The following is a 24,484-nucleotide window of genomic DNA, read 5'->3' on the forward strand; positions in this document are numbered from 1 at the left end:
GTGGCTTTTAGTCCATGTTTGTTAGCTTTGAGGTCGTTTACATGATTGTATACTCCTAAATATTGACAGACACAGATATATTTTAGCATATATAAACATTTAAAATGTCTCTCTCTTTTCAATGGAAGCAGGGCTGTATATTGATGGCCCATATTGCACTATACAGATTTTTGTCCAATCTAATGTTCTCAAGGATAAGCATGTCATACTAGCGAGTTAAAACATTAAATGTACCATTTATACATGCACACTAATATCAATATATAAATTAAACAGTGATGTGCTGCCACTGACTGAGTCAGTCATATTCACAAAAAGCTACTCAAATGTTCATTTTCAAATGTTTGCGTTCGCTAGTCAAATTTTTGTTTCCCAAAAAACGTTGTGAAACGTCAAAAACATTTGCACTCCACCAAGAAACATTGCATTCTCTTGCAAAAGTATAGTGTTTCCTGGGAAACTTTGTGCTAAATTGTAAAAGCATTCAAATATACTTTCCTTCCACCTTGTTTCCATCAGCTGTTTTGTGTTTGCAAAGCATCATAGGGTAAAGCACTGAAATAGCATGTTAATAAATATGACCATGTTAAAGTATCTTGGTAAACTAGATCTGCTACACACGCTGCTGTTGTAGAGCAAGTATGGATTTGCTACTGCCAACAGACACACTCCTGTGAGCAGATACTGCTGCTGCATGAATAGGCCTACATCAATTCTTTAGCAGATCTAGACAGGTGGAGCTGGGGGAGGTAGAGGGCTTCAGTGCAGGAAATCTGATCTACGGTGAACACTGAACCAGAATATTTAAATATTGAGCAAGCAAGCTCATTGGCTGCAGAATCAGCTTTTGCCGTATAGTGATGTGATTGCTAGAAGATTGCATGCAAAGGACCTGCGCTATTTCATGACTAAACAAGATATATAATTCACACACTAGGATGATGTCCCAGCAGTTACATAAATCAGCACTAGATTAAAAGTAACATTACTACTCAGACTGCTAATGGAAGACATAGAGCGAACATGACCAGATATGCTGTGTGCCACAACGTTGTTGGCTCTCATGTGATACTATCATTCATTCCAATGTCTGTGACAGCTCATTTTTCACTTAGAGCTTTTTAACTAAATCTCCTCACCTGGGCATTGTGCATTAAGATAATAACTGTGGAATTACAGATGCAGCTCACCAGTGCCTTGTATGATCCAGGTGGAGGTTATCTGAGCAAGGACTCAGGAGACAATGGAATATATAATGACTGTTAATGACAGAGTACAATCCAGGAAGTGCCCAGGCCACCCATGTCTATGTCGCCTTATAGGGAAGTCACATAATCACCACTTTAGCATGAGGGAGATAGTCTATGGGCCAAAAAGCCTTTGTCAGCTGTGCTAAAGCACACTTATCATAGACTCATGACCATAGAAACAATCTGAAAAGTGTGTGTCGGGGCAGTGTGTAATTTCAGCGAGACTAGCGGCTATGATTATCTCACAGAATGTTCTGGGGCAAATGTAGAAATGCCTACACCCAAGCACACACACTCAAACTGTATCTCAGCTCGACACACACACACACACACACACACACACACACACACACACACACACACACACACACACACACACACACACACACACACACACACACACACACACACACACACACACACACACACACACACACACACACACACTCTTTTAATAGTACGAGACAATATTAAGCTCCACATGGTCTATTTTAAGATAAGGAAACTGTCATGATCTCAGTGATGGCTTAAAACACATAGACAAAACAATTTAAAGCACTTAGATAAAATCCAGTTTTATATTAGCAGCACTACAGCATTCAAACAGGCTAAAATAAGTTTCCATAATTTGAGTATTTAAATCCTTTCATGTTACAAGCGCTCAAATGCTTGAAATGCCTCACATGACAGAGCAGAGAGGCAGATTAAGTCCTGCTGACATTTCGCAGTGTTGTCATTCAGTCTCTGGCTGTGCTGAACAACACCACGGTGTATCCATTACCTCTGTCACACCCTTCACAGTCCCTCACATGAAGGTTAAACCAATACACAGCTATGAGAAAAAATCTGGGCGAGAGGTGAAGAAGTGAATGCTAAACTGTGATCATCTTTCTTTTTCCTTCATTGGTATTCTAATAGGCTTTTAAAATACAGCAAAGGTTTTTAAACGCTGGAGGTCTCAGTCATTCTAGACTTCAAATGTAAGAAAACTATATTTTCCTCTGTAACACTTTAGAACTTTCATTATAACCATTATTGCAGCATATAATGCATATTATGAAATTATATAGCTATATCAACTTACATTCACATTTTTGTCAATACGTAACTAGACTGTTTATAAAAGAGATTAAACATATTTTTATATTTTTACATTATTTACAGAATTTGATATTTCATAGTTTTAAAGGAAATTATGTTTGAATATGACTTATATATACTGTTCCATAGTTTTTTTGATTTTGTTGCTCACCAAGGCTGCATTTATTTCAATAAAAATACAGCAATGTCAAATATTACTAGGATTTTAAAACAACAGTTTTCTATTTTAACATATTTAAAATGTTATTTATTCCTGTGATGGAAAAACTGGATTTTCAGAAAAAAGATATATGTAGATAAAAGATATAGATATATTCAGAATGTGTGTGTGTGTGTATATATATATATATATATATATATATATATATATATATATATATATATATATATATATATATATATATACACACAGTGGGGAGAACAAGTATTTGATACACTGCCAATTTTGCAGGTTTTCCCACTTACAAAGCATGTAGAAGTCTGTCATTTTTATCATAGGTACTCTTCAACTGTGAGTGATGGAATCTAAAACAAAAATCCAGAAAATCACATTGAATGATTTTTAAGTAATTAATTTGCATTTTACTGCATGACATAAGTATTTGATACATCAGAAAAGCAGAACTTAATTTTTGGTACAGAAACCTTTGTTTGCAATTACAGAGATCATATGTTTCCTGTAGTTCTTGACCAGGTTTGCACACACTGCAGCAGGGATTTTGGCCCACTCCTCCATACAGACCTTCTCCAGATCCTTCAAGTTTCGGGGCTGTCGCTGGGCAATTACGGACTTTCAGCTCCCTCCAAAGATTTTCTATTGGGTTCAGGTCTGGAGACTGGCTAGGCCATTCCAGGACCTTGAGATGCTTCTTACGGAGCCACTCCTTAGTTGCCCTGGCTGTGTGTTTCGGGTTGCTGTCATGCTGGAAGACCCAGCCACGACCCATCTTCAATGCTCTTACTGAAGGAAGGAGGTTGTTGGCCAAGATCTCGCGATACATGGCCCCATCATCCTCCCCTCAATACGGTGCAGTCTTCCTGTCCCCTTTGCAGAAAAGCATCCCCAAAGAATGATGTTTCCACCTCCATGCTTCACGGTTGGGATGGTGTTCTTGGGGTTGTACTCATTCTTCTTCTTCCTCCAAACACGGCGAGTGGAGTTTAGACCAAAAAGCTCTATTTTTGTCTCATCAGAACACATGACCTTCTCCCATTCCTCCTCTGGATCATCCAGATGGTCATTGGCAAACTTCAGACGGGCCTGGACATACGCTGGCTTGAGCAGGGGGACCTTGCTTGCGCTACAGGATTTTAATCCATGACGGCGTAGTGTGTTACTAAAGGTTTTCTTTGAGACTGTGGTCCCAGCTCTCTTCAGGTCATTGACCAGGTCCTGTCGTGTAGTTCTGGGCTGATCCCTCACCTTCCTCATGATCATTGATGCCCCACGAGGTGAGATCTTGCATGGTGCCCCAGACCGAGGGAGATTGACTGTCATCTTGAACTTCTTCCATTTTCTAATAATTGCGCCAACAGTTGTTGCCTTCTCACCAAGCTGCTTGCCTATTTTCCTGTAGCCCATCCCAGCCTTGTGCAGGTTTACAATTGTATCCCTGATGTCCTTACACAGCTCTCTGGTCTTGGCCATTGTGGAGAGGTTGGAGTCTGTTTGATTGAGTGTGTGGACAGGTGCCTTTTATACAGGTAACGAGTTCAAACAGGTGCAGTAAATACAGGTAATGAGTGAAGAACAGGAGGGCTTCTAAAAAGAAAAACTAACAGGTCTGTGAGAGCCGGAATTCTTACTGGTTGGTAGGTGATCAAATACTTATGTCATGCAATAAAATGAAAAGTAATTATTTAAAAAAATCATACAATGTGATTTTCTGGATTTTTGTTTTAGATTCCGTCTCTCACAATTGAAGTGTACCTATGATAAAAATTACAGACTTCTATATGCTTTGTAAGTAGGAAAACCTGCAAAATCGGCAGTGTATCAAATACTTGCTCTCCCCACTGTATATATTTATACAAGACTATGAAAACACAATACTGATATTGGCTTTTTGGTAACATGGACAATTCATATCACAGACAGAACACCAGTACTATCTGTGAGTTCAACTTTTTTATTTTTGAAAAATTTTAATTAAAATTCTTCAAGTATGAAATTATATCATATTTTCATGTCATGTTCAGTCAACCTTGTGTAATGTAAAATGTTCTTCTGTGTCCACCCTATGGCCTATTACACATATGTTCTTATCCATGGCAAGGTCAACAAAATAAAGCAACTAATCTGCAAGGAAAGTGCACAAGAGCTTGTCTACACACACTTGGAAGCTGGACCTCCTTAACAATGCAACCGGTCCGCCTGTCCGTCAGATGGGGTGTAGTTCTGGATTGGCCCTCCTTTTGGAGGAAGGTTATTAAACCACGCATGGCTAGTTGGACAAAACATCTAACAATCCTCCTTTTCATCACCACTCAGGCCCACATTTTATTGCATAACATTTCTCCATGTGGCGTATAGAATTTCTCATGGCAAGAGTGAATCACTTTATAGATGAATGCAGGCAATGTAAAGTGCATCATGACAACGAGCACTGGCATTATATAACGTCTACTATTCACAATGCATTGAAATCTCAGTCTCTCTATTTTGAGACTCAAATGCAGTCATCAAAATCATTAGATGCACAAGTATCACTATATATGACTATTTTAATTGCGGTGCCATGTAAATCTCATAAAGTATGTAAATATATTAAGATTATAGAGTAAGATGCCCCCCCCCCCCCCCACACACACACAAATCCCTCATTAAAGGTATAGTTCACCCAAAAATGAAAATTCTGTCGTCATTTACTCACCCTCAAGGTGTTTCAAACCTGTAAGAATGTCTTTTTTCTGCTGAACACAAAAGAAGATATTTTGAAAAATGTCTGTAACCAAACAGTTTATGGACCCCATTGACTTCCATAGTAGGAAAAAAAATACTATGGAAGTCAATGGGGTCCATCAACTGTTTGGTTACAGACATTTTTCAAAATATCTTCTTTTGTGTTCAGCAGAAAAATTCTTACAGGTTTGAAACAATTTGAGGGTGAGTAAATGATAGAATTTTCATTTTTGGGCGAACTATCCCTTTAACAAATAGACACAAAATGCTTTGATATACAACTCAATACAATGTCACAGATCACTATTTTCCAGAGACACAAAATTAGATCAATTAAACTCAAAACTGTTTAGACTGACCAAATCTTAAAAATGTTCATATTCAGACGAAATGTGCTAAGAGGAGATTTTGAGCCATCTATGATCAAGGAAAAACATTAAGGTATTATACTATATGATAGTTAGGCCAGGCTAAAAATGCAACTAAGAGGTCCTTAGTGTGAAGATGGCAAAGGCCCCGGGTCTATGTTAAGTTATAGGCTGTGAAAATTTGTGTGTTGCTCCACCTAGCTGCACTATTGAAAAGTGCAAGAAAAATAACTTGTTACACATGAAACTCTGGGCCAAAAACACAGCAAATCTAATCCAATCAAACACAGTCCACTGCACACCATGGCAATTACCAGCTCAAGATCCACTTCACAGTGTGAAGTATAAGCATGCACATAAAAAGGACATGCTAACAGTGCAGTTATGTTAAGCCCAATATCGCAAGTACGTTTCATAACCTTAACATTTAGATGTCAATAATAAACAGCTGGTTTTATCATAATTTGACGCCTCCTTATTTATGCGAGTTGAAAAACATTCAAATATGGTGCGGTGGTTTATGTCTCAAACATAACGAATGAAGTAAAAAACTCAAAAACCTTGGAGTACAACATCTGTTGTTTTTTTCTGGTTGTGTGACCCTAATTCAACATCCCTGAAGGAATTTCACTCCAAAAGAATTGTGTGGTTGAGTTCAAGAAATGTAGGAGACAGACACATCCATCTTCGTTGAGAAATCTAGAACAAGGTGCTTTTGACATTTTACGACATGGAACTATGTTTCCACACACTGTGAGGATTAGGCGGCCGCATCCCTGCTTTGTTTCTCACACACACGCTTGCAAACAGATGCATGCTCTCCAGGAACAATAAAGGTGAAGTGTTATGTTCGGCTCCACCCACTGGCTGTCAAGACACTGAACCTGATTAAACAGACTCATCGTGAAACGCCCCACAACACAGCAAAGTAGGCATGTGCCACATCTGCTCCATGGTTCAAAATGCAAAAGCACACACTCTTACGAACACCCACAGAGAGAGACTGTGAGAAAGAGGAAGAAAATGGTTAATTGCATTAAATGGTTACACTTGAGAGAATATTGTAACAACCAAACCTCCTGCTCTTTGTCTTCAATAACTGGCTGTGCTCATTGGACTCACTTGAAGAGGAAATGTTGGGGAAATTCTTTCATGATGTTGTAATCCTTTCCAGTTAAGAGGAGGTTTTTTTAAATTTTTCCCCTCTGTATTTTACGTGAAGCTGGTTTGAGTTATATTCCTGGCGATTATAGTCTACCATGCAAACAGACCGGCCCACGATATCAGAGGTTGCTCGGAAACATTGTGGGGGTGTTTGTTTGTTTGGACGACCTTCAGACCTTGAGCCAACATCAGAATCAAACCTTAAGAGCCCTTGCAGCCCTTAAGAGAGTCTCAATACAGAACCACGAGCACCAGAGCAAACAGCACAAGTCTCTGAGGAGAACAAGGTGCAAGCAAGCAAGACAAAAACAAATCTAACACTGTGTCCTAACCAGGTGTGATACCACAAGCAACAAGCAAAGCTCTTACCATTTAAAAATTATTTATTTATATTATTTATTGTCACATTAATTTTAACCAGCTTTAAATGTGTCGGGCCAGTGTATTTGTCACTTTGAAAAGGGATTTATTAAAATACTTTGGTTCAAAGTAAGGGATGGTTCACCCAAGAATGAAAAATCTGTCATAATTTACTAAACCTCAACTTGTTCCAAACCTCTATGAATTTCTTTCTTCTGCTGAACACAAAATAAGTTATTTGGAAGAATATGGGTAACTAAACAGTTTATGGACCCCACTGACTTCCACAGTATGGAAAACTCATGGAAGTCAATGGGGCACATCAACTGTTTGGTTATTTACATTTTTCAAAATATCTTATTTGTGTTCAGCAGAAGAAAGAAACTCATACAGGAACGGAATTACTTGAGGGTGAGTAAATGATGACAGATTTTTCATCTTTGGGTGAACTGTCCCTTTTAAGTGGGACTTAAAAATTCTCTACATTTGCTAGTTGCAAATGGTTTGATTTGCAAAAAAATAGATTTTATCTCTTGCCACTTTATTACTTTGTGCCTGTTTAGAACACCATAAAAAAGCATGTAAATGTGTCTGAAATGTGTCTTAACATTTGGCATTGTGCTTTTAATGGGTTCATAACTCTAAAATCTATTTGCTAATGCACCATTTGGTACATTGCTGCTAAAAGCAGTGTTTATAAAACAAGTGCCCGCAAAATATCATGTGCAGTGACTATATTGTGTGCAGAATATATACTGTAAGAATAGTGTGACAGAGAAGAGAAAGCTCTCTCAGCATGTAATAACACAAAGAGATTGCATGTTAGCTGCAGCTCTAATGTCATGTAGCCATTGGCAATGGCCTTGTCGCATGCAAAGCACTATTTATACGCTGTCATGCTCTCTTTTCACTAATGTAAGCATAACATTAGCCGACTATCAGATCTGCAGATTTGAAAAGCAGATAGATAATAGAAAATTTGTAAAAGATTTTGTAAGCATATCGCTTAGTTGTGCTTGGAGTAAATTGTTGAACTTGTGATAACACAATGAAATATGCCAAGTGTGTTTAGTGTTTTGTTATTCCCTCATATTTAAAATATTAAAAAATAAATAAATTAGGATCATTAAATCAAATATCCTCTCCTGACATCACTTTTGGCCATATTTTTTCTTATTTTAAATATGATCAAATTCAGTAGTAAAACATATTTATCACGTTAACTTCCCTGGACCCCAGTTTAAAAAGCCCCTGGCTTATGGCCTATATTCATTAACCCTTATAGACCCGGGATGTCATTCACTTCCCTTCCTCTCATCAACCTTCTTAGTATTCCTCAATATATTCATTATGAACAATATAACAAGAAAATATTTTTTTTTATAAAAAAGTGTATAGTGTCACTAGCACATTGTAATAGTGTAAGTATATTTTTTCTGCTCAACAATTGAATCTCTGATGACTCAATAAGTGCAATTCACCTTTATTCTTCAGGGTGGCAATGTCTGATTCACAATGATGGCGAATATTCACAATATCTGCAAAATTTCAAATGACTCTTCGATTTACTGCAGAGCAAGCACCGCAATCAAATCTTATTGTCACTGTCACTTGATAGTGGATCTGGTGAAGAAGCTGTCAGTGATCAAAATATTGATTTTGAAGATATTTATGAGAATATGGTTGAAATTGCAAATATGAGCCATTTGCTGAATGTAGAAAACATCTCTGACCATGTTAAAAATCATCTGCTCAAATTGAACCCTTGGAAGTTCCAAAAGGTAATAAAATATGCTTTATTTTATTCATTTGTAATTGTCATTAAAATATCAGGAGAGTTATATAAGTCAACGGTCAAAGATTAATCCCAGTTAGATATAGATCCAGGTCGCTAAAGACCTGAATATGTAATAATGACTGGCAAAACATTCCTGCATTTAAGGGTTAAAAGGTCATATAATGAAAATTAAGTGTTGAAAAGAAGGTGAAAACGGTCCTGAAAAACTAAAATCTGATGAAAAAATCTTTAATAACATTATAAGTGGACTTCAAGGAGAAAAATTTAATAAAAAATGACCCCTTTAAAAAAATCCCTGACTGTGCCATGTCAGTGTGCATCATTCAGACAGGCCTGATCATCCTCTGAGCTGACGGGTTAAAATAACTCATTCAGACACCGCAAGCAAGTGAAAATGCCTTGACAAATGCTCCAAATATCTCAAATTTGGCTTTAGGAGATTCCCCTGAGCACTAGTTGTGGGATCACTGTATCAGAAGGTCAGTTTCTATATCCTGTGGGTTGACAGAAGGCTGGGTAAACATGAGAGTCCAAAACAGTGCTAGAAACACACAGGGCACTGGCCTGGGGAACAACACGGATTCTACTGTTTCAGTAATGTCTGATCCTGTTAGGAGTCCGTGTGCTGCTCCCGAGCCACAGTCTGTAGAGCTGTTATTAATGCAACTGTGCCTGGCTAAGATGTAATTAATGTGAGTTCTTCTGCTCTTACTGCAGGTGGCCCTCCTGGATGCACCAATTAAGACCTCATATACTGCTGTGACCTTATAGATGACCTACAAACACACTTAGCCAGGAAAAATGCAAACATTGTGCTCAATATAGCTCAAAAGATTACAAGATTTTGCCAGTCTAATCGGATTATGTCTTCGGTTTATCCTAAGTGGACGTCCATGCATCAATATTCATAAGTGGATCAATTAGGAGTACAGGATTATTACTGACATGTACAGAAACAACATTAACTTAAATAACTGATGGCGGTCTTAGGAAAATCAACATTTTTTTTATGAAAAGCAACCACAATACTACAATAATCTGTCACAATTTTCTTTTAGACACATTTTTTATAGAAATTATTACTTAAGTTATCAGTTATCAGAGTGTTGTTGCTGTTTTTTTCATCCTGGAAAAAAATTGTTCCTGAACATTATAACCTCAACGTTGTACAAGTACAATGCAGTTTATACACACAAAAGCCTCTCCTAAAAGACGAAGCCATTCCCATTTTGTCGGGACAATCTGTTGTTTATGGATCACAACTTGTAAGTATGTCTTATTATTTGTAGTTGTTTTCTATTAACAGTTCCAATAATTATTAAATGTAGTTGCTTTGACGTAAAATAAGCGCAAAGCTTTCCCTTCGCTAGTCTGCTAACTAACATACAGCACTGACGTAGTGTTTACTTTAGCTTTTAAAAGCTCTTGCTTTTGTAAGACTGTTAAACGCCCCTTAGGAAAATTATACATGATTATGTGATTGATTACTGTTTGTATTACCATAGTTTTCTGACAAATAGGATTAAATGCTGGATAACATTGTATCTATAAGAAAAAAAAAACATACCGCTTGCAAAGTCCGGGCTTGAAATACTTTCAGCACGATCATCTTGTTCGTTAACATTGTCAGGGTCTAAATCGAGATTTGCACACACTTTGACTTTCCATTGACTTATGGGTTTAATACTGAGTTAGTTACACTTTCTATCATCCTAACCTCAGAAACATTTCATTTTTCTATGTTTATTAATCCATTTTCCTCATTGAGACTGTTGGATTTCCCTCACAGTGTAGATTATTTCAGGTTTTTCTGTCTTTGTGCGGACCCCAACACTTCGGACAAAATCGGACACATACAGAGTCAGACACAAAAAAGCAAAAAGTCGGCTCCTTCAATATTTTCACAAGGTCACTAACAAGAGGCAAGGAGGCAAAAAGGGATCAAATACACTATGGCTTTTGTGATTAAGATTTTTTACTACAGTGTAAAGCATAAGGATCCTTTGTTTTGAGAGGGATCTGTAAGGTTTACTTTTAGTCACATCTTTTACAATAACACAGGAATTAATTGGGACAAAAGTCGGCTGGTAGCCAGTAATATCAGCAGCCCTTTCTCCCACTGGTCTGTAACTGGACTTCTGTCCACAGAGAGAGATAAACTAAGGAAATCGAACTGGCTTTGACAAGAAACAGGCCTCAGGAAAATGTGGCCTGATACATTTGAGAAAACGCAATGTAAGATAAATTCCCAATTGAAGCTGAGCATTTATTCTGTAGGCTCTCAAGCGTCTGTGGAGCTGAGCGCAGATGAAGCATTCATCAGGAGGTTTTTTTTTTTTTTAGCGCAGAAGCACAGAATCAGCAGCCCACGGGGAATACAGAGCTCAGGAGTGTGTGGTCAGCTGGAATCAGAATGATGGGTTCCATCTGGTCCTCACACACCTGCCTATATATATATATATATATATATATATATATATATATATATATATATATATAAAATTTAAACAGATTTTAAAACGTAATTTAAAATGTATTACCATGCATTTTGCATTCTGCTACATTTTATGAAATATTTGTAAAACAATCCTATTTGTGACTGATCATATGACTCCTTTTGTAAAAAATAAAATAAAAAAAGGTCAGATGTCCTTGCTTCTACCAAAGCACAAGATGCCCATTGGAGCATCCTCAAATCAGGCTAAATTTACACATTCATTTGTAATTTATTTTTTGTAGCAAAATTTTTTTCATTTTCATTTCATTTTCAGATGTCTAAGTGGATAGATAGACGGACAGACAGACAGACAGACAGACAGACAGACAGACAGATAGATGTGTGCAAACACAATCTGAGTTATATTAAAAAATATCCTGGCTCTTCCAAGCTTTATAATGGGAGTGAATAGTATCTTAGATTTTGAAGCCCAAAAAAGCGCATTAATCCATCATAAAAGTAATCCATACGGCTCCAGGGAGTTAATAAAGGCCGTCTGAAGTGCAGCCATGGGTTTTTCTAAGAAAAATATCCATAATTATAACTTTATAAACTAATCACTGGGTTCCAGTAATGGCTGTACGCAAGTCGATTTCCGGCGAAGAGTGACCTCTGATCCAACGCATGACGTATTGACGAACGTGGAAGCGCAGAGAATGGAGCAAAACAAAACACCGGTCATGAATTAGAAGTCTAAAACAATATTTTTTACAGAGAAATGCAGAGGGCCTTCAGATGGCCTTTATTAACCCCCTTGAGCCGAATGGATCACTTTTATGATGGATGGATGTGCTTTTTTGGGCTTCAAAATGTAAGGGAGAAAGAAGAAAGTCATATACACCTAGGATGGCTTGAGGGTGAGTAAATTCATTAATTTCAATTCGTTCATTTGAACTAACCCTTTAAATGTCAATGAAATATTTTGTGCTGTCTTTCTTCATAGAATTATTTATAAAACTGCTGGTGTTTTTGGCTAGAGTGCATTGAGATGTCAGTCTCCACTGCTACAGGCCTGGACTAAATCAAACTGAGGTTATCTTATAAGCACATGGTGGTGTAGAACATGTCTAAAACAAAGCCCACTGAACTGAACACATGGGAATGTTTTTAACTCTCATTCCTCTGGCTCCTGCCCAGCTCCTGCCATTGTTTTAGGGGCAGCGTGATGTGACTTCATACAGGATCTCCATGGAACCTCTGAACAATATGCACCTCACCAACCCGCACGAGTGGAATGGACATAGAAAGAGGAACAAAAGCAGAATGCCAAAGTATGCGTAATACATGGGTTCAAAGAGTTTGAGATGGTGACATAACCCAGGACTGCAAGTTCAAGTCCTGCCACTGGTTCTTCCATCACCCCTTCCCCCTCTCCACTTGACCAGCTCATCCAAAGAGAAGTGACATCCTAGTTATAGGAATGTAGTTAGTCCGGGCTCTGCCGGCTGAGGGCGGCTTGGGAACAGAGAGAGGCAGAGGGGCAGCTTCCTGGTGGGATCAAGCTTAATTAAGCCTAGAACAACAATTAAAGGCCTGTGGCTTTCATGAGGCTGAAACCCAGCAATCAGCAAGCATGCTCCACTTCCCCTGGTCATTCTAACTGTGGCAGGTCTGCAGAGCAGAGCACCACCAAGTCCACACAAAGAAACAGAGCCAACGGCTAAAGGTCAGCATCTTGCCGTTCAAAGACTTAAAATAAGATTAAGGCTTCTTAAATATCCAATTTTTAAACTTTTACATATGGAAAGTTTTTGTACATCAAAATTTTGTTACATCATCACACCGGTAGGTCTTGAATCAAGTGAGTCATTGAATCATTTTGTCAACCGATTCATTCCAAACCATTGATTAATTTAGAATAAAAACTACTGCTGCGTCCCGATTCGCATACTAACCGTCCTAAATAGTATTTGAAATTTGAAATGAGTATTCCAAAGATACCCAGATGGTCTACTTTTCCAGTTAGAATCCAAAGTGCAGATCCATGCACACTCTAACAGCTAATCTTGGTAATTAGCTAATCTAACCAAGTCATTGGATGGGGATTCAATTAGAACTACAAACACAAATAAAAAGTGTTAAAAAACTAAAAACATGAAGGTTGTGCAAGTCCGACGGTTACATACTACGTAGTGGGTTTAAGTGATTAAGTATCAGTATCTAACCTGAAGAAAAGATACTTATTCAATGTTATCCACATTATATTTCATCAGCAACAACATTGTCAACATTTGTAAAGATATGTTTGGTTTGCTGATGATACGTTAGATTCTAGAGAGCATTTGATTGGACAGAAAATGTGATGAGAATCCGTGGTGATGTAATAAAAATCCGTGATCCATTTAGCGGAAGTGAGAGACTGTAAGTTTTGAATGCTTATATCTCCTAAATGCGAATTTTGTCATTGTTTTGGAACTCACCTGCAGCTTATTCATAACCTTAAGGCTAACATATTCATACTAAAAGCTAAAAAACGTACATTTTGATTTCAGGGGGCCTTTAACTTTTAAATGCATCATTATGCAACTAATAAACACATGAGGAGAGCTCTCCGCATGAAAGACCCAAAACTGGAAGATCAACGTGCTACTGTATTCCTCTCCGAAACGGTGCGAAATTAAATTAAATTGATTAATTGATTGACAAGGCAGTTTAAACGGTGACAGGATATGTAACTAAGTGACAGAGCAGTCCATTAAAGACGCAATTATGACCAAGTAGTATGTGCCAAAGCTTGCCTATTCTGCTACACTCAAAAGTATGTACTTTTTCTTTTTCATTACATTTATTTATTTATATAATATATAATATTTGTATTTAGTCACTATTGCTGTGGTTCGATATTCAAAGCTAGCACAAGAACAAGAGGACTGCCTTTGGTTACTTGATCATAAAGAGACTTGAATACCAAATGTAATGTTGCATTAGCAAGAGTCAACGTTCAATGGTTGTTGCATGTGATTAAGATTATTGAATGCCTCACCCAAAATACTGATTCATTCAGGAACAAAATGGCACTGTAAATGTGTTTATTATAAATAATTTTTCCGTGAACATAATTTTTTGACATTTTTAATCAAAATAACTTCCCCTCCCTCTTGCAACGACATCTTGACGTGACGTGTTTTTCGGTGAGGGTAGGACAACCTGTCACTCACATGAGATCACAGCAATAGCAAACCACAACAATCCAACAATCCAATTGACTGCCGATGGACAAAATCAAGTTCCACCCTACATTTTTTCTTGTTCGAGAAGCCACTTCACTCTGATATTTGTCACAATAGGGAAGAAAACACTATCTCACCTTCATTTTCATTCCCGACTTTAACCAATTGTTTACAGAACTGTTGCATAAAAGCTTCATAGAAGTGCCATTACCTTATATCGCAAAAACAGTATATCCTAGGATAGTTGTTTGCAGGATCCAATTATTTATATAGCTTAATTGATTGTGTTGAAGCTCTGTGCAAGAATGATTCATACTATTAATCCAGCGAATACAATTCTGACTCAACTCGAGTGAATGAGCAGGGCACAAAGAAAGTGTAGCAGTGAGCTGAACAGCAGGAATTATGATGTGTCATTCCGCTGAAGTTAAGTGATTGTGTTTCTGTGTCTGAGGCAAAGCTAAACAGTGTAGGTTCTATTGCAGCAAAACTACAAGTGCTCTGGCGTCCATCCTGCTCACCCCATCAAGAGACAAGTCTCACAGTCTGACAGCCACTTAAAGCAATGATAAGAGACATATCTTACAGGGGAATGGATGACCTGAATTTGGACAGTGATAAATAGAGCACACCTCTTTTACAATCCTCAGTCAAATCAGTCTGGAAATAACTCACAAGTTATAATTTAGTCTCAGAATTTAGAATGATTTAAGAAACACACAATTATGAGGTGAAAGAAAAAACTCTCAATAAGGCTGTCACAAATTCATCTTTCCTGGGTGGGGAATTTATGTTAGGGCTGTTGGGAAAGAAAACAGTGGTATCACTGCTCTGATAAAAAAACAAAAGAAAAGCAAGTCTTGAGAGATTCCTTCTCGCTGGATGTTGTTGGAGACGGTTTACTTTTCAGATTCTCACACTGATTTCAGCTGACAGGTTTAACTGGGCTTCCCTAGGGGCCGACAATGATCTTGGGTCTGAGAAATGGAGATACAGGGAAAGAGAGAAAATGTACCATGGATATATGAACCAGTTAGTATTTACTCATTTGTTCTTTTAAATAAGGGAGATCAGAGCTGTCACACTTTTACACCAGTGAATATTTCTATATAGTTACATACTTTAAAGTTACAAATAAGTAATTGAATATGTCCACCATTATTGCCCAAAGAAAAAGATACAGTTCTTTTAACACACATTAATCATTTGTGGGTTGGTTTTCAACTTGCCATTGAAAAAGCTTCTCAGCTAAAACTAAACAGTAAACTATTATAACATGCAAAACAATTTCACTACAAATTTGTGCAATTGTTGGCCTACATTTAAGACAAAAGCTTGAATATAATGAAATACAGCCCTTCTGACAACCTCCCTGTGTGACAACTAGTGCCAAGTCTCCCCTACTTTGTCAAACTAATTCCACACTTTTACAGATGTTTGGTGTTATAACTGCACTCCAGTGACCTCACTGATTAAAATTAAATTACTGGACACCTTGCTGATCTCAAGTGCAAAGGTTAAAATGAACTATATTACCCCTGGCTACTAGGGGTTATGGGGACATGGTAAGAAAAACATGGACTAGCACTTGCAAGACAGCGGCATGAATGGGGCTTCACCAAAAATGTAGCCTAACCGTCTGAAAGCAAACTCAAGACCAAAGTTAAACTCTCTTCCAGCCATGTCTGACGCCTCAAACCTCCACAGATCTATACAGACGTATTCTGCATCTACTTCAGTCGAGTATGGCAGTTTTGGTCATTTAGATTTATTTCAAAAAGAGGACTAAGCTAATAATAACTGTACCATTTGAAGAAGAAGCATCATTCTTCAGAACAAAAAACTATATGAACTGGCCAGTGATAATGGCGTTTATCCACTGCTTCTCTGGTCACACTCAAGTCACAAAAGTTAAATGAATAATGTCGCAACACTTTTTAAGAATAATTTCTTGGACATGCAAGTTTTTTGAACACATGCTGTAATTATAGCATGGTAGAGGCTTCTGACTGTGGCTCGTGGCAGCAGTAGCCTGATTCTTTAAATAGACTCGGCACCACAAATCATCTGCAGTGCTCGCGGTGAGTCTAATTGAAGTCCAGAAACCATTTGATCTGTCAGTGTCAAAGCACGAATAATAAAAAGAAGCATTCAGTGGGCGTAAACACAGCATCATCTCGCGTGACGCTGCTATGAAAGGAAGAGCATCCAATCTTCTAATGGGCATCTTGCTTGGCTTCTTCTCAGTGTACTTTCTTGACCTCAAGGTAATTGGTTTCTTTAACCCTTCTGTTTTCTTCAGATCAGTTTTAAGTCTGTAAAAATACGCAATAAATACCACGTCTCCCTCCCCCCATTATTGAAACAAGACTGTCAGGAATACCAAAACAAATTATATAAGAGATATATGCCAAAAAGGGAACTTAACCAGAGAAAAGGACACCGTTCGCCAAAGTCTCCCAGAGTTTTTTTCTTTTAACACAAATTGTGTTAATCCATCAATAATCTAAATCAAATTCCATCATAATACACCTAAGAAACTGAAAAAATAACTTTTTCTTAAGCAGGTCTTATCAGGTTCAGTTTAGGACCAAGTCATTACCAAACATTATACTTGCTAAACAGATAATGAATTATAATGAATCAGTGCACATACATCAATATGAAAATGTATGAATCAAAGTTTGATGAAAAATGTTATACAATATATTATACAGATGCTAATATTAACTAATGGTCTTATTCTTTATAATGCAGCTTAATAATGTTTGTATTTCTTAAAATAAGTTCTATGATACTGCATGTAGCATTAGTTTAACTCAGGTGGAGTGTGTTGTCCAATTGTAAACATTATGTTTATACAGACAGGTGAAGAGAGAGACATGACAGTCTCACTGCGTCCCAAGTTCAAAAGTGGCTTAATTTTCAGCAGAAACAAACACGTGTCAAACGGTTTTATATCGACCTTTCTTGAGTAAGCTACATTATGAATACAGTTTTGACCTCGCAAATTAAAATGACACTTTAAAACTACATAAAAACTGGTTACCTCTCGTTGACATGATGCAGTGGGAAAAGCTGTGGATTTTCTTCCTGAAATGATGATGGTCGGCAATGTGCCTTTCAGATCAAAATAGGCTATAGTCCCCCGACTTCAGGATAAACAGAAGGTGTGCGAGCACTGTGTCCGTGAGCAGCGGAGCAGCTCGTGCGCTCGGCATCAGTGATCACCACAGCGCGAGGCGAGGCGAGAGAATAACGGGAACCAGAGGCACACAATGGGCGTGTCCTGTGTGATGGACCGTACGCTGCACGGTATGTGGCTACAGTTAGAGCTGAAGCAGAACATATTTTGAATAGCCACTGCTGTTTTCGAAGAACTATTGTTTTTCTGACTATAACCATTTGTGATAGTTTTTATATATTAGTTTTATATATTTTATATAAGTTTTATAATACATTATACATTTCCGACTCTTTCTTTTCGACGATAAATGTCACTAATCTGCCAAGATCGCACTTGGTTAAAATGTAGGCTACCATTACACTAGACCTACGTCTCTCATAAAAAAATATAAAAAAAAAACACACAAAAAAAACAACATATTAATTAAAACAACTACAACGACGTTATACAAATAAGCCCTAGCCTAGATAAAAACGTAACGTTATTAGTCTATACGAGATTTTCATTAAATTCTGTAAAATTGAACACATTGTTCTTGTTTATCCTATCTAAAACTGCTTCAGTAGCCTATATAGCGGTTAAATATCGCCATCATGTGGTAATTTAATATGTTACTGTAAATGCCTATAAATGATAAGAAGTAGGCCTCAATTTAGACCTATTAATAATTGACGATACATACGCTGCTAGATTTTTTTCCCCATACGAGAAGTAAAATAGGAAGGTCAAAAATCTTTCTAGGCCTAAAGAAGCAGAAAATTACATATTTTATGGAGAAGGCCCAGTTTTCCCTCTGCATGCGCGCACGCAGCACGCGATGTGATATCATATGTAGCCAGCCGCAACTGATCTAGAGTCAGTTTTCGTAGATTTGCATGTGGCTATGGGAATCAGATGGCATTTGCAAGCTTTGTCCCGGGGCAGGAATCAGTCCGCAGTGGATTGAGTGAGATATTTCGATCTGAGGTCAAAAATAAAATAGGCTACTTCTTGTGTATTTTGGAGGCATAATAATATCAGAATAGTCCTCGCGACTGCAAGTTAAAAGAGTTTGCAGGATTATTATTAGTTAGTTTGCAGCTGGGTTTTGCCTGGGATTGAAATGTACCCCGGCAATATCAGCAATTGCAATTCTAACTGATGGTTCTCTTACGTCCATTTGAAGGTGCTTACCAGAAACAGGTCAAAGATGACACAAACACAAACGGTCTGCTGCTGATGTCGTCGGTCACTCTTGAAAGAACTACAAATACCGACACGTGAATGACGTCATCAATTTGCGCCGCGGAAAAATCAAGAACAAGCATGGCTGGTGTGTCAACTTTACAGAGCGGTTCATTATCCAAACTGCAGTCTCTGCATGGTATATTTGCCATCTATAAGAAAGAGGGTCCCACCTCAGCTGACGTGTTAAACGCACTGAAGAAGGCGCTTTTAAAAGGTAGGTGCGTTTTTATGTTATTGTTCGTTTTGGACATCTTGTGATACATCCAGTTCATGTCTCTCCCCTGCATTTGGGGATTAGATAGTCATAAGACAATTATCAGAATACTTTTTATTGTTTAACGAGTTTATCCTTGCACAGAGGCAGGTGTTGCAAATCCCAACCCTCGGAAAAGGAAGAAGCAACCTTTAAAAATTGGCCATGGCGGCACACTGGACAGCAATGCTTCTGGTGTACTTGGTAAATATAATATAATACATATCTTCTTCCGTTGTGAAACATGAAACAAATAAAAAATTACACCTAGAGCACTGATGAAGTTGAAGCAGCTGTTTGCACAGAAATGACGTATTAAGGCAATAAATGTCTTGTTGAAAAAGTGTATTTAGGATGTTTTCTATCTACTAACGTTAGTCATATTACATACTATACAAAACAATATGATGTAATATATACAGCTTAAAAATAATGTTTTGCAGTGGTTGGAATTGGTGAAGGAACAAAGATGCTCACCACAATGCTTGCAGGATCAAAGGTAAGCATTTTCTGGGTTACATTTTGTTTACATGTCTTTCTACACTTGTCATTCCCATCTTTGATTACTGTAACATTCAATTCGATGGCATTTTTCATAGAAATACAGAGCTGTTGGAGAATTAGGCAAAGCAACTGACACTCTTGATGTCACTGGAAATGTTGTTGAAGAGAAGAGTTATGGTAAGAATTATTTGGCTGTTATTAGGGAATGGGTATCTAACAGAAGTCAGTGTATAAAGCTAAGTACTTGTTTTTTTTTTCCAGATCACATCACAAAAGAGGCTTTTGAGGAGAAGCTGAAGCAGTTCACGGGGGAAATTATGCAGGTTCCACCTCTGTAAGTCAATTCATTCTGCTTGATATATAACACACTCCTCATTGATGTCTGAAAGAGTTGTTTCTTGATCTCATTGACATTCTGATATTTGCATTTAAAGATATTCAGCACTGAAGAAGGATGGCAAGCGCATGTCTGTCCTTCTCAAGCAAGGTCAAGAGGTTGAGGCTAAACCTGCACGTCCAGTTACAGTGTACAGTCTCTCTTTACAAGACTTCAGCCCCCCACTTTTCACCATAGGTTAGTCATTTGGAAATATTGGATTGATTGTAGTACATGTATGTTCTTTCTTATACACATAGCAAATTCATTTTCATAACTACAGTATTTTAAGTCGACATGAAACGGAAGTTGGATAGTGTTTTCTTCCCTATTGTGATATGAGAGTGAAACAACTTCTCGAACAATTGGACTTGATTTTGTCCATTGGGAACTGATTGGATCGTTGTGTTTTGCTATTGCTGTGATCTGACAAGTTTGCTATTGATTGAGTGACAAGTTGCCCCGTCCTCATGCCAGTAAACACATCATCAGAGAAGAGAACAGCTGTCACTGCAACAGGGAGGGGATGTTATTTTGATTAGAGATTGAGGACAAAAATGATGTGCATTTATAATAAAAAACGCAATATTCTATTAAAAACAAGGATTATACATTTTTATTCCATTATATTCATGACTTTAAAGGTGCATTAAGCAACTTTTCATGTTAAAAATACCCGTTTTTCTAACCCATACATGCTTAAACAATTGCCTGATGGGCTGAATGAGCCCTTCTATGATCTCTGCGATTGCCTCTATAATCCTGTACAGTAAAATAAATAAGAGGGATTCGGGACGGAATCGACTGGGCGTGACGTCATGCGCGTTCACGCTCACCTGGCTATGTCTGGCAGGTTTGTGTATTCGCCGCCATTATCCGCATCAGCGAAGACAACTCAAGCGACTTTGGCAAAAGTAGAAGATGGATTCAAAGAGACCGGCTTCTAGTTCATCCCAAACCCCAACGCAAACTCCACGTAACCGCGTGCACAACTCTGGTTGCAGTTTCGCGTGTCGCCAGAAGGGGGCATAGTTCTGCAAAAACTCAGAGACTTGCGCAATGCAGCTTTAAGAGAGTTCTTTTATATATTTTTATGATAAAAATCATTTTATTGCATGCTAAACAGCTTGATTTAAACCTTTTTTCTTTTAATTTAAATGTACTATTTGCATTTACAGATGTGGAGTGTGGAGGCGGGTTTTATGTCAGAAGTCTGGTTGATGATCTGGCCAAAGGTAGAACTCTAAAGATATTATTATTTTTTAAATATTCCCCTCAAATGTTTATAAATGTTATTAACTTGACATTTACTGTATAATCTTGAGTTTTACCCTTGCAGGTCTGTTGTCCTGTGCTCACATCAAAGAACTGTCCCGGACGAAGCAGGGTCAATTCACATTGGAAGAACACGCATTGAAGGAAGAATGCTGGACGTTGGCAGATATATCACAGGCTCTGCAGCCCTGCCCAAAGCCATCAGGTCAACAAAAGAATGCCAAGAAAGCAAAATCAAAGCAAAAGCCTGGCCCATCTGAATCTAAGGGTGATGATGGAGATCACAACAGTGACTAAAGGTGATGAAATTGCCCATCTGATACACAAATTACATTCTCAGTGAGAGAATTGTAGGAAATTGCCTGGTCCGCTCTGATTCGATCTGGTCTCTTTCACCATCCCTGTGCATCTGCATGGCAATATATGGTACTTGTAAATATGGATAAAACAGATGTAGTCAATGTGTTGAAGTTAATGAATGTTACTAAAGTGCAAAAACCGTTATGAAAGCCATTTTTGTTTTGTTATATTGTTTCAATATAAAAACCACTTAACTAGTCCTTATGGTGCCAAAAGAAATAAATGATCTTTATTTAGATTTTTAGATTAAGTTAAAACTGCACTGATATTGTTTTGACAAACACCAGTTGGCACTGTCATTTAACTATGTAAGCCCAAAAGTGATGTAACTACTAGGCTTTTCTTTTCTTTATTGACAAGCTAATAAAGTTAATAAGTTAGCGGGTTAGTGATTCATTTGATTAAAAAAAATATTCTTGAAAATACAGTTATTTTGGTTTGTTAATAAATATATATCTCATTTAATGTGTTTGTTCTGGGTCCAGCAAAAATGTTCCATTCTTATACATGATGTTTTCATGTTAGGTACAAAATTGAAAATTGAAAATCAAAGCAATATTTTTAATAGAAAATGTGACATGGAGTATTGCAAAAACTGGAGTATTGATATGTTTGGGAAGCAATAAATTGCTATTCAAAAGTTAGCGGTTGGCTGTGTTTATTTGAGCAAAAATACAGTACAAACATTAATATTGTGAAATATTTAAATTTAAAAGAATTGTTTTCTATTTAATATTTTTTAAAATGTAATTTATTCCTGTGAAAGCAAAGCTAAATTTTCAGCATTACTCCAGTGTTCAGTGTATTTCACAGTTGAAAACAGTCTAGTGTTGTTTTTTTTGGACACCATGATACATTTTTTTTTCAGAACTATTTGATGAATATAAAGTTCAATAGAACAACGATATTTCTGATATAGAAATCCTTTGTAACAATGTAAAAGTCTTTATTGTCGCATTTGATCAATTAAATGCGTACTTGCTGAATGAAAGAATTAATTTCCTTTTTAAAAAATCTTAAAATATCGTCTCAAGTTCTGTAATTTTAATAGTATTTTGATGTTCCTATCCATTTAAGGGAAAGTAATAATTTGGTGTTTTTGTAATTGTACACCTAAACCAAACCAAACACATTATTAAAAATGTGTAATTTAAATTGATTTCAGATTGGAAAGAAATATGCGCCATTACACACTGAGATTTATCTAAAGCAATATGATCACAGTCTCTTGTCGAATTGCCGAATCTGTTTTTTAGACTGTTTTTATGTTCGCAATGAGTGTACTTGGATACTAATAATCCCTCTTAGTCTTAGTCAAGGATTAAGATTCAACTCCTCTGCTCCCAGACTCTATGTCCACCCATACTTTAACGGCATTAAAAGAAATCATGAGAAATCGCTGTGTGAAATACAAACCTCACCTCCTCCTCAGAGTCAATACGGATGTCTGCATTGCCATGGATAAACTAATAATATTTAATTACCTTCTGCTCATAATATAATTTTTCACTATAGGCACTGAACAGATGAAGAACATAAGAATGTAACAGTGCATTATAGCGCTGACTTTAGAAACAGAGCTGTGTGTAAAAGCAAGAGTAGCTGTCATTCAGAGCGAACAGTACAGCTACACCATATAGTTAAATGTTTACCACCTGGGGGCACTATGGTGCTTGGCTTATAGAAGGATTTATGGCATGCCTGAAGTGCAGAGCAATTGATCGTAACTCACCTGTGTTTTTGCACATGGCAATATATGGTTATCCTACTATAGCGGGTCACTGGACAGTTATGCCACACATGTGCTCTCTGACAGGCCGGGACATGCATGTGCTGTTAATGTGGTGATCAGCTATTAGCCTGAGGATCTGATTCTTTCATTCCGGAAGGTCTGAGGATAAAGTGTCATGTTCCTCAGTGGGGCCTTGAAAGAATGTAGAGCAGTGAATGTGTGAGGCAGCAATGTTCATAGACAGGAATATTGTGTAAATGTTAAAGTAGAAAATTTCTGCAAATATTAAATAGGTGAAGCACATAAATTAAAATGGTTTATAATAAAGTGTTAAATGGCGTTCTTTTTACTTTAAATGTGCTTTGTAGCTTAATAGCATGGATACCCTTGTATTTTAACCACACAGCTCACTTCCTAAAGTCAGCGATATAATGCAGTGTTAGATTTCTTGTGTTATTCATCTGTTCAGCGCCTGACTGAATGGGGCTGTTGTGACGGGAATGATCTAAAAAGGGTAGTCTGAGGTGTGAGAATCATCGCAAGACCTAGTAATTGTCTGTGTGGAATATCAAATTCCCAGCTGAATTGAGTGTTTTATTACGTGCATATATAACAACTGACAGATTTACAGTCGCATGAATATATGTTATATTTTGTATGGTGTAAAAAAGACCCACCCTAGCCACTAGTATCTATGCACACACGCACACACACAGTTGATATTCAGTAAAGATGCTTTAAATTGATAAAATAGGACAGTAAATACTTTTTGTTGCTTTTTTTCAACGGTGACAACAACCACAACAACAAAAATGTTTCTTGCTCACCAAATCAGCATATCAGAATAATGTCTAAAGCAGTGGTTCCCAAACCTGTCCTGCCGGCACCCCAACACTGCACATTTTCTTTGTCTCCCTAATCAAACACACCTGATTCAACTCATCAGCTCATTATCACATG

At 37.4% G+C, this 24,484-nt stretch overlaps 2 protein-coding genes across 3 annotated transcripts in view; one reads left to right on the plus strand and one right to left on the minus strand.

The window, feature by feature from the left end:
* ablim1b (actin binding LIM protein 1b) overlaps positions 1 to 17,849 on the minus strand; it is a 93,827-nt gene extending 75,978 nt beyond the window's left edge. For both annotated transcript variants that reach the window (XM_081393536.1, XM_081393530.1), the window contains exon 1: positions 17,660 to 17,849. In XM_081393536.1, coding sequence (XP_081249662.1) covers positions 17,660 to 17,672 — 13 coding nt within the window. In that variant the 5' untranslated portion in view covers positions 17,673 to 17,849. The remainder of the gene's footprint in view (positions 1 to 17,659) is intronic.
* trub1 (TruB pseudouridine (psi) synthase family member 1) lies at positions 16,637 to 22,776 on the plus strand. Its single transcript, XM_081393538.1, has 9 exons — positions 16,637 to 16,877; positions 18,963 to 19,238; positions 19,383 to 19,481; positions 19,721 to 19,776; positions 19,877 to 19,958; positions 20,043 to 20,115; positions 20,216 to 20,355; positions 21,336 to 21,392; positions 21,497 to 22,776. The coding sequence occupies exons 2-9, from the start codon at positions 19,061 to 19,063 to the stop codon at positions 21,727 to 21,729; spliced, it is 918 nt and encodes a 305-aa protein (XP_081249664.1). The 5' UTR covers positions 16,637 to 16,877; positions 18,963 to 19,060; the 3' UTR covers positions 21,730 to 22,776.
* Positions 22,777 to 24,484: the final 1,708 nt, after the last annotated feature.

Source organism: Scardinius erythrophthalmus (genome assembly GCF_964197995.2).
Source record: "Scardinius erythrophthalmus genome assembly, chromosome: 18".
Lineage (NCBI taxonomy): Eukaryota > Metazoa > Chordata > Actinopteri > Cypriniformes > Leuciscidae > Scardinius > Scardinius erythrophthalmus.

Coding starts and splice junctions, on each gene's coding strand:
- trub1 (XM_081393538.1), top strand. CDS start 19,061: ATGACGTCATCAATTTGCGCCGCGGAAAAATCAAGAACAAGCATGGCT. Junction 19,239..19,382: donor GAAGAAGGCGCTTTTAAAAG/GTAGGTGCGTTT, acceptor ATCCTTGCACAG/AGGCAGGTGTTGCAAATCCC. Junction 19,959..20,042: donor TGTTGAAGAGAAGAGTTATG/GTAAGAATTATT, acceptor TTTTTTTTCCAG/ATCACATCACAAAAGAGGCT.